The following is a 12,004-nucleotide window of genomic DNA, read 5'->3' as shown; positions in this document are numbered from 1 at the left end:
TTTGAATCCAGAGTCACACAAAAAAATTGAGATTTACCCAAGTTCTCAGATAACAAAACATAACCAAGAATGAAAGGCTATGGTTTAGGTCAATCCTATAACTGACGCAGAACTAGTAAAAACCCACAGACCAAGGGGCTAGGGAGGCCTTGAGGGCCCACCCCTTCCTCAAGAAAAATCGCTAACAATCGAATATTTCTGCCCTATTGCAAGCTACTTCTAATATATCATCCAATCTATTAAATGATACCAAGAAACAGCCAATAAAACCACAAAAACCACCCTAGAAAACACTTGAAAGTTACTTTTTTAAACCAGTCACAAGGTCAAAAGTTTGCACGTCCCATCATGCACTGCATGGGACATGATTTTTTTACATACTATACGCACTCATCACAGACCCATTCTCTCACGTCTAGACCAAAATTTGCCATTCACAGCATATCTGAAGGAGCTATGCTTAAAACATAGATTTATGCAAGCGACACTGGCATCAATGATGTGAATCTACACGAGACAGTGACAGGGTTAAATCTTTAAACAGTTCAGAAGATTTTTTAACAAACTGGCTGTCTCCTACCAAGGTGTGGTCACCTAATGAGAGAGTAAATGATTTCACTGTCATTCATTCAATCGCTGTCTTTCCAAAAGCATGTCGACTTCACAGTTCAGATGACCCTCTGAACTGCAACATCTCCACCCCTCCTTCAGAGTGTAGATACTGTACCTCCCACCTCCAAGATTCATGTTCAGCTAACTAGTCTCCCCTGCATCCCTTCATAAATGTTACTTTGCTCATCCCTTAATAACACGACAAATCACAAAAATTACATAAGCCTGTTGGATGTCCAAGCCCCTAGCACTCAAACTCTCCTTTACCCCCTCTCTCCACCTTTTCCTAGGGTAACCCTTACCCCACCTTTCCTCTACTATAGATTCATACACCCCTCCAAGCTGCACTGTATGACCCTCGTGGGTTTAGCACTTCTTTTTGATCACAATAACACCCCTCTAAGTCATCCTATTTTGATCCACCTCCTCCTCCTCTAAATGCCCAAACCACTTCAACAATTCCTTCTCAGCCCTCTGAATAATACTCTTAGTAGTCATGCACCTCCTAATCTCCAAGCTGCAAATTCTCTACATAATATTTATACCACACATTGCCTTCAGACATGACATCTCCACTACCTCCAACCTCCTCTTTGCTGCAACATTCACAACCCATGCTTCACACCCAATAATAGTGTTGGTACCACTACTCTCATACATTTCCCTTTTTGCCTCCATGGATAACATTCTGTGTCCACTCAATCCTCAATGCACCATCCACCATCCATCCTTCATCAATTCTATGGTTCGCCTTATCTTTCATATACCTATCCAGCAAGTCCACTCTCAAACATCTGAGCACATTTACTTCCTCCATACTCCCTCCCTTCAATCTGATATCAAATCTCTCATTCCCTAAATTTCTTTGATACTCTCATTGCCTTGCATTTCCTACATTCCTTTTAATTTCCTTCTTCTACATCTTCTTCTTTCTTTCAACACACCGGCCATATCCCACCAAGGCAGGGTGGCCCAAAAAGAAAAATGAAATTTTCTCTTTTAAATTTAGTAATTTATACTGGAGAAGGGGTTACTAGCCCCTTGCTCCCGGCATTTTAGTCGCCTCTTACAACGCGCATGGCTTACGGAGGAAGAATTCTGTTCCACTTCCCCAAATTCATTCACCTCCCAAATTCATTTAAGAACCTTAGCAAACTCTCTTCAGAATCTCCCAGAAGAACTATCATCAACAAAAAGCAGAAGTTACACTTCCCACTCTGTACCACATTCACTATCTTTCAATCCCACACACCCTAGAACTCACTTCTTTCACAATGCCATCTTCATACCCTACCATGAATCTCACTCTCCTCATAAAAACTAATTACAGCTTTCAACTTGTCACTTATTCATATATTTGCACATTGCCACATTACACCCTTATCTACCAAATAATAAGCATTTTCATAATCCAACAAACAGTTCCTTTTCCTTACCTAAGAACACTTGATTCATAGATTCCCTTCCTTTTCTAAATCCTCCTTGTGCATATGCAAGATGTCTAAGACATTATTTTTTTTTTTAACTCAACAGCCATCTCCTGCCCAGGTAGCATGACCCAAAGAAGAAAACACATTTACCAATACAATCACCACCTTTCCAGAAGTATGCTGACATCATAGTGTGCATGTATTCTGGGGGCTCATTTCTATATGCTATATATGAGTCCCAGAGGTGAGAAACACAGTGTCTGCACTCAGAAGAACATTGAAATTCAGATGGTTATTTGAAGTGTGATGTCAATACACTTCTAACATGTTAGCTGTTGAATGAGTGATGGCAATTTTTTTCCTTCTTCGGGACAATCAAACATAGCAGGAAACAACTGATGCATAAAAACTTCCTACAGTCTTCTAATGCTGATAACTGTGCTGATGTAAGTGGTTCAAAGATGCAGTAACCAAATAAAACAACATTAGGAAGACTTATCAAACTGTATTTAATGTGTGCTATTCATGCTCTAGGTCACTTACTGATATTTACTATATAAATAAAAATAGTATGGGTTAACTTAATATTGTGCCTAGTAACCTGATGGCAAGAGAAGGATCAGAAATGAAAGAAAAATTTTCAGACAAATGAGAATAAACTTTAAGAAATTATAATGCAAAAAGTATTAAGTCCAAGTTGAATACTATACTTTCACTTACAGTCTGGCAGGTCAAAGATTAGTTCAAGATCAACAAATGGAGGATCAAACCTCTCTCACTCCTTGCACTAACTGACTCACACAAATTTAGCTTTTCATGTAAAACTTGAATTAAAAGATAAAAATTTATAGTCCTGGAGTGCCTGAACTATTAGAGAGAGGTGGGGATATTGCAGTCAAAGAGTCATCTGATTCTGATGGCAGTGCACCTCTAGAAAAACAGCAACTGAGTGAATGATGGTGAATGTGTTTCCTTGCTTGGGTCACCTCACCTTAGCTGGAGATGGCCGCTGAGTTTAAAAACAAATAATTTTTTATAAAACCACTAAATTTAATCAAAATTATTACCAAAATTATTTAACCAAAATTATTACCAAAATCAAATACTGATCATCTGTTTCTTTTTAAATGTCAGCAATACCAATAACCAAAATACAATTATTTTAAATGATAAATGATATATGAATTTATTTATAATGCAGGATGAAATTTAAAGAAACTAACTAACCAAGAGGTAATCGGCGTTCACCAATTCTCCACATGTGTGTCTCACACTCAAGAAATGTGCGGTCTAGCCCTTGCTTCTGAAGGAACTTGTTGGTGTCGTGGCCATGGGATTTGAGGAAATTTCGTTCCCTGTTGTTGGTCAAGAAGCGCACCAGCTCATCATTCCTTCTGTGAAACCATACAAATTATCACTTGAAACATAACAGATCTGGAATCCTCCTAAAATGTTTCCATAATTTACATGATATATACAACACAGTTCTAATGTAAAGAAATTATGATAGTTAAATTATTGTAGTTTTTAATCCTCTCTTTTCTCTCTCTTTTCCTCTTCTCTCTGTATTCCACCCCATTTTTACACCCCCCCCCCCCTCCTGCCCTTTCTCCCTTTTTCACCTTCCCTATCTCTCTTCAACCTCTCTTCCTATCCTTCTAAATCCGTGCTAGCCCAACAAAGAGGATACCTCCTGAAGCAGTGTTCAATTAAGAGGAAGCCTACCAACCACACCAACTAATATACCATTCCTATCTGTTAAGAAAACTACTAAGAATTTTGATTGGATTTTTTCTGATAGGTGAGAGGATGTTAAGGTACCAAGAAGTGGCATGTGGCATTGTTAGTAACAACTTCAACATATTACACTTCCTCCAAACTTCATTCAGGATTGCAGATAAAGGGCCCCAAAAAATACCCAGTGAGGACAATGACTGCAACACACATCTCATATCTGTAGGTAACACTGCAGGATATCATCATACAAGTAACAAAGAAAAGGGCAATGAATACTGCAATCACCTTCAAAACAATTAGACTTCATTGGAGCACAGCACAATAGTCAAGACAACATTAGCACCAAAGAATTCTGTGTGGTGGTTAAAACAAACTGTACATTAGTGAGACTTCATATAATCTAAACACCAGAGTTGAAGAACAATACACTTAGAGAACTCTCAGGCAACCAACTAGGAGAGTAGTTATGTACCATGTCTTTCTAGTGCTTAATGTCCAGAGAAAGCTGCCACCACTCTAGGCAATGAATGAGCCACAGAGATTTGGTACTTCACATTTGAATTAAATCAAACTTCACATATGAATTAAAACAATGAATGCATAGTTCATCAGCACAAACACACACATACCTCATCATCATCAAAGAAATGAAGAGAATCTGCTGCCTAGAAGTAGCTTTATTTAGTACACAAAATGCCACTGAATAGTATCAGGATGCATTTAGCTTAGCTAAACCACAGGTACATATATTACAGGGACAGTTTTGGCAATAGTTTTACAGGAATGCGGAAGAATGAGGAAGAAACAAAGTAACATTCCATCACACTAACTGATGAGTTCACTTCCTGCAAGGCTCCATACACTAACAATTCATCAGTATACACAATACTATGTGGAGGATGTGACAAAATATATGGGAGAAACAGTAAGGTCTCTAGATATTAGGGTTAGGGAGCACAAGAACACTTGAAACTGTGACAACCATTAAAACGTGTTCAACACACAGAGACGGTGTTGGACACCTAAAGAAGTTCAATGAGGCTAGGTTATTCATTAAGGAAGAATTACAACGACTAAAGTGTATAGAGACTGTCACTAACACTATCCATCAAAAATACGGAAGTTACACTATATCAAAATTGTTGATCAACAGGATATTGCCAATTATGGAGACTGCTCTAACATGATGTTGACAGGCCTTTCTCAAGCCCAACCCATCTCAACCACAGGTGTACTTCTACTACTACTACTACTACTACTACCACTACTACTACCACTACCAATACTACTGTTACCCTCTTGCAGCCTACCACCTGGCTACTGTTACTTGGTTATCTCTGTATTAGGGCTTAAGGAGCCACTCAACGAAACATTTCCTCTTATAAAAGTCCTGAACTGTATGTGTCTTTTTCCATACAATATCCAAAGGTTGGTGGAGAAATTTGGAAGGGTATGTAAAAATAGGAAATTCAGAGTGAACAGAAAAAGGGAAAGGTGATGAGGGTTACAAAAAATCCAGGCAATGATAGACAGACTATCAGATTGGAGGGAGAGAAAATAAAGAATGTTGATATTTTCAGATATCTGGGAGTGGATAGTCAGCAGATGGGTTTATGAAAGATGAAGTGAACCATATAATACATAAAGGAAGAAAATATAAGTGGAAAGAAAGAAGTTTATCAAAAAAATAAAAAAGAGTATAGTGATACCAACGCTTATATATCGACATGAGATATAGGTTTTACCCCTTTGACTGTTTCAGTCGTATGTATACGTCTTACGAGCCACCGTGTTTGACGTATATATACTCATAAATTCTAGCGGCTTCAAATCAAGCAGGGAAAAGCTGATAGGTCCACATGTGAGAGAATGGGTCTGTGTGGTCAGTGTGCACTACATAAAAAAAAAATCCTGAAGCACGCAGTGTATAATGAGTAAAAAACAAAAAACAAAGACCATTTTTTTTTAATTAAAATGCCGAATTTGTGGTCTATTTTCATATAGTATTTATGGTTGTATTCTCGTTTTCGTGGTCTCATTTGATAGAATGGAAAACATATTATAGAAATAGAGGTGATTTTGATTGGTTTTACTATGAAAAGAACAATGAAATGAAGCTCAAAGTAGGGGAAATGTTTAATTTTTGCCAATGTTCAATAGTAAACAAATGATGTCATTGTCCAATAAATGTTCAAGTAGCTATTCTAATATGCAGTCATGAATGGGTTGACATTATTTATACAATTATTACAATATTGCAGTAGTCTGCATAACAGTAAATCTTCTATTTTTTGTTTGAATAAAAATTCAAAATAGAAAGCAAGAGTAATGTTACAAAAAATGCGATTCTAAAAGCTTAGAGATCTCCAGTGAATACTAGAAAGGACTGCCCTTCTAGCATCCAGCCTGTTACTGGGTTTTCGTAACAATTAGTCAGTATCCTTGTCCAATTATCCATTAGAATTCAGTATGATTCAATAGTACTTCAGGATTACAACTGGTAGGCTACTAAATAGAGAAAATAAAATTTAATAAATTTATTAAGTCTAGAGGTATATTATCAAATTAAATTAAATTAATCACAGTAATCAAAATAATATCACTTCTCTCAAGTACAATATTATTGTGCTGAAAGCACATATCACATTTATAATTCTTAAATACCGTCTGGTACATTAACACTTAATAAGATATTGCAAATATGTACAAGTATGTATGTGTATAAGTGCTTTAAGTAGTTCGCTATGTCTCACGACTTGATTAGACTTAAACAAGTGACTGACAAAGTCCTCAAATAAACTAACTTCTTGACCGACTGGCAATCAGAACAGTCTGCTTGAACAATAAAAAGAATGCTAAACCCAATAGCAAAATCACAAGCAACTGCGACACAAAATCAGGAACAAGGAGATAATATAACGACACTAAGTAGGGACCATCTGCAGATCCTCCACAAAAGTCACAAAACTCCCATACTACTGAATCTAAGTTCAGCATAAGAAAATCCCCAACTGTGATAATACACAGATACCAGTACAAATTAGGTCAGAAGCTACGGCTCAGGACCCAAGTTGTTTAGAGTGCCTATGCGACACACAACCTCAATACAACGTCGAAAATCACTAAGTCTATACAATGTTCTGTGAACAGAGTTCTACAGAACTAACAAGAATAATGAGACAGACAATCTGTCCAACCACCAAGAGAGTCTAGACCAGACTGACTACTTCAGGCGACGGGAGCACACCCCCCCCCCCTCGATCACGTGATAGCTCCGTGGACAGCTGCAGCTCAGAAACAGACGCCGGCAGTCTAACAAGCCACAAGCGATAATCACAGTAGTTAGACAATCAAGACTTGAACTGAGTACATAATATGTTACATCCTACCTAACCAAAGGAAGCTAAGTCAAATAACAATATAAAGTCATATATTTACGATTTAGCTATTATCGTAAACATAAGCAATATAAAATTATTATTATTTTTTTTTTTTATTATCACACTGGCCGATTCCCACCAAGGCAGGGTGGCCTGAAAAAGAAAAACTTTCACCATCATTCACTCCATCACTGTCTTGCCAGAAGGGTGCTTTACACCACAGTTTTTAAACTGCAACATTAACACCCCTCCTTCAGAGTGCAGGCACTGTACTTCCCATCTCCAGGACTCAAGTCCGGCCTGCCGGTTTCCCTGAACCCCTTCATAAATGTTACTTTGCTCACACTCCAACAGCACATCAAGTATTAAAAACCATTTGTCTCCATTCACTCCTATCAAACACGCTCACGCATGCCTGCTGGAAGTCCAAGCCCCTCGCACACAAAACCTCCTTTACCCCCTCTCTCCAACCTTACCTAGGCCGACCCCTACCCCGCCTTCCTTCCACTACAGACTGATACACTCTTGAAGTCATTCTGTTTCGCTCCATTCTCTCTACATGTCCGAACCACCTCAACAACCCTTCCTCAGCCCTCTGGACAACAGTTTTGGTAATCCCGCACCTCCTCCTAACTTCCAAACTACGAATTCTCTGCATTATATTCACACCACACATTGCCCTCAGACATGACATCTCCACTGCCTCCAGCCTTCTCCTCGCTGCAACATTCATCATCCATGCTTCACACCCATATAAGAGCGTTGGTAAAACTATACTCTCATACATTCCCCTCTTTGCCTCCAAGGACAAAGTTCTTTGTCTTCACAGACTCCTAAGTACACCACTCACTCTTTTCCCCTCATCAATTCTATGATTCACCTCATCTTTCATAGACCCATCCGCTGACACGTCCACTCCCAAATATCTGAATACATTCACCTCCTCCATACTCTCTCCCTCCAATCTGATATTCAATCTTTCATCACCTAATCTTTTTGTTATCCTCATAACCTTACTCTTTCCTGTATTCACCTTTAATTTTCTTCTTTTGCACACCCTACCAAATTCATCCATCAATCTCTGCAACTTCTCTTCAGAATCTCCCATGAGCACAGTGTCATCAGCAAAGAGCAGCTGTGACAACTCCCACTTTGTGTGTGATTCTTTATCTTTTAACTCCACGCCTCTTGCCAAGACCCTCGCATTTACTTCTCTTACAACCCCATCTATAAATATATTAAACAACCACGGTGACATCACACATCCTTGTCTAAGTCCTACTTTTACTGGGAAAAAATTTCCCTCTTTCCTACATACTCTAACTTGAGCCTCACTATCCTCATAAAAACTCTTCACTGCTTTCAGTAACCTACCTCTTACACCATACACTTGCAACATCTGCCACACTGCCCCCCTATCCACCCTGTCAGACGCTTTTTCCAAATCCATAAATGCCACAAAGACCTCTTTAGCCTTATCTAAATACTGTTCACTTATATGTTTCACTGTAAACACCTGGTCCACACACCCCCTACCTTTCCTAAAGCCTCCTTGTTCATCTGCTATCCTATTCTCCGTCTTACTCTTAATTCTTTCAATTATAACTCTACCATACACTTTACCAGGTATACTCAGCAGACTTATCCCCCTATAATTTTTGCACTCTCTTTTATCCCCTTTGCCTTTATACAAAGGAACTATGCATGCTCTCTGCCAATCCCTAGGTACCTTACCCTCTTCCATACATTTATTAAATAATTGCACCAACCACTCCAAAACTATATCCCCACCTGCTTTTAACATTTCTATCTTTATCCCATCAATCCTGGCTGCCTTACCCCCTTTCATTTTACCTACTGCCTCACGAACTTCCCCCACACTCACAACTGGCTCTTCCTCACTCCTACAAGATGTTATTCCTCCTTGCCCTATACACGAAATCACAGCTTCCCTATCTTCAACAACATTTAATAATTCCTCAAAATATTCCCTCCATCTTCCCAATACCTCTAACTCACCATTTAATAACTCTCCTCTCCTATTTTTAACTGACAAATCCATTTGTTCTCTAGGCTTTCTTAACTTGTTAATCTCACTCCAAAACTTTTTCTTATTTTCAACAAAATTTGTTGATAACATCTCACCCACTCTCTCATTTGCTCTCTTTTTACATTGCTTCACCACTCTCTTAACCTCTCTCTTTTTCTCCATATACTCTTCCATCCTTGCATCACTTCTACTTTGTAAAAACTTCTCATATGCTAACTTCTTATCCCTTTACTACTCTCTTTACATCATCATTCCACCAATCGCTCCTCTTCCCTCCCGCACCCACTTTCCTGTAACCACAAACTTCTGCTGAACACTCTAACACCACATTTTTAAACCTACCCCATACCTCTTCGACTCCTTTGCCTATGCTCTCATTAGCCCATCTACCCTCCAATAGGGGTTTATATCTTACCCTAACTGCCTCCTCTTTTAGTTTATAAACCTTCACCTCTCTCTTCCCTGATACTTCTATTCTCCTTGTATCCCATCTACCTTTTACTCTCAGTGTAGCTACAACTAGAAAATGATCTGATATATCTGTGGCCCCTCTATAAACATGTACATCCTGAAGTCTACTCAACAGTCTTTTATCTACCAATACATAATCCAACAAACTACTGTCATTTCGCCCTACATCATATCTTGTATACTTATTTATCCTCTTTTTCTTAAAATATGTATTACCTATAACTAAACCCCTTTCTATACAAAGTTCAATCAAAGGGCTCCCATTATCATTTACACCTGGCACCCCAAACTTACCTACCACACCCTCTCTAAAAGTTTCTCCTACTTTAGCATTCGGGTCCCCTACCACAATTACTCTCACTTGGTTCAAAGGCTCCTATACATTCACTTAACATCTCCCAAAATCTCTCTCTCTCCTCTGCATTCCTCTCTTCTCCAGGTGCATACACGCTTATTATGACCCACTTCTCGCATCCAACCTTTACTTTTATCCACATAATTCTTGAATTTACACATTCATATTCTCTTTTCTCCTTCCATAACTGATCATTCAACATTACTGCTACACCTTCCTTTGCTCTAACTCTCTCAGATACTCCAGATTTAATCCCATTTTATTTCCCCCCACTGAAACTCCCCTACCCCCTTCAGCTTTGTTTCGCTTAGGGCCAGGACATCCAACTTCTTTTCATTCATAACATCAGCAATCATCTCTTTCTTGTCATCCGCACTACATCCACGCACATTTAAGCATCCCAGTTTTATAAAGTTTTTCTTCTTCTCTTTTTTAGTAAATGTCTACAGGAGAAGGGGTTACTAGCCCATTGCTCCCGGCATTTTAGTCGCCTCATACGACACGCATGGCTTACGGAGGAAAGATTCTTTTCCACTTCCCCATGGACAATAGAAGAAATAAAGAAGAACAAGAGCTATTTAGAAAAAGGAGAAAAACCTAGATGTATGTATATATATATATGCATGTGCGTGTCTGTGAAGTGTGACCAAAGTGTAAGTAGGAGTAGCAAGATATCCCTGTTATCTAGCGTGTTTATGAGACAGAAAAAGAAAACAGCAATCCTACCATCATGCAAAACAGTTACAGGTTTCTGTTTCACAGTCATCTGGCAGGACGGTAGTACTTCCCTGGGTGGTTGCTGTCTACCAACCTACTACCTATAAAATTATATGAAAAGATAATAATTATATATATACATAATAATCATTGCAACCCATTCAGGGGTTGCAACAGTAATATCAGAGGGGCCTGGAGATGTGACTGATGAACAAAGAAAATGTTATTTTAGAGCCAGGAATGTCTGCATTGTTCATTCTGGACCCCATTTTCAAATTGTCATATTTTTTAATTTTCGTGAAATTGGCCAAATTGCAAATTTCTGACCACATTGTTGGCTAGTTGAAATCAGTAAATGGGCAGTTTCTTGTATTCAATCGATAGAAAAAATGGAGTTCTAAAGAAACAGCTATGAGTTTGGTCGACTGGAACAATGAAATTAGCCGAAAATAGGGCTCAAAGGGGGGCGAAATCGCCAATTCGTAAATATCGCCGAGGTTGCTAACTTCACTAGAAAGTAATTCCATCAGTTTTCTATCAAATTTCATTTTTTTGGTGTCATTACAATCAGGAAAAGCTTCTCTATCATTTCATAAGATATTTTTTTTTTCACAAATTTTGCGACACCAGGAGACACCTCAGGATTTGGGGTTGCGACAGTCAAGGGGTTAAACATTGCAGCAAGGAGGTGGCTAGAGGCAATGGGAATACAACGTTTGAGAGCACTGTGTGGTGTGAACATCATGCAGAGAATTCAAAGCATAGAAATTAAAAGGTGATGCGGGTTCAATAAAGGAATACATCAGAGGACTGAGGGGTTGTTGAGATAGTCTGGGCATGAAGACAAAATGGATAGGAACAGGATAAAGAAGAGGGGGCATAAATCTTAGGGGTGGAAGGCAGGAGAAGTAAAAGTTATCCCAGAAATGATTGGAGGGTGTGAAAGAGGCTTCGAGTGTTAGGTACAATGGATCCCCGGTTATCGGCCGGTTCAGTTATCGGCCAACTCGGTTATCGGCCATTAATTCGGTTATCAGCCATTTGGGAGGCGTCCATCCGCCGACTGGGGCCACTTGCGAGTCAGTTTGGCTTTGTCTCTGGGCGAGTGAGGAAGCTTCTGCTCATTCATCCAAACATTTTGCTATAATCCATTGTTTTTTGTGGTTGATTGAGTACAACTGCAAAATAAGCAACAATGGGCCCAAAGAAACACTTTACATAGTATATGAAAACATGCTTTCTTTCTTTCAAT

The 12,004-nt window shown here is 38.9% G+C and overlaps 1 protein-coding gene across 1 annotated transcript in view; it reads right to left on the bottom strand.

Moving 5' to 3' along the window:
* The window catches only part of oxt (Xylosyltransferase oxt), a 184,932-nt gene that overhangs the window by 59,949 nt on the left and 112,979 nt on the right, over window positions 1-12,004 (bottom strand). The window contains exon 9 of the mRNA XM_070082367.1: window positions 3,270-3,436. Coding sequence (XP_069938468.1) covers window positions 3,270-3,436 — 167 coding nt within the window. The remainder of the gene's footprint in view (window positions 1-3,269; window positions 3,437-12,004) is intronic.

Source organism: Cherax quadricarinatus, chromosome 7, assembly GCF_038502225.1.
Source record: "Cherax quadricarinatus isolate ZL_2023a chromosome 7, ASM3850222v1, whole genome shotgun sequence".
NCBI classification, from domain to species: Eukaryota; Metazoa; Arthropoda; class Malacostraca; order Decapoda; family Parastacidae; genus Cherax; species Cherax quadricarinatus.
This window is presented reverse-complemented; position numbering and strand designations above follow the sequence as displayed.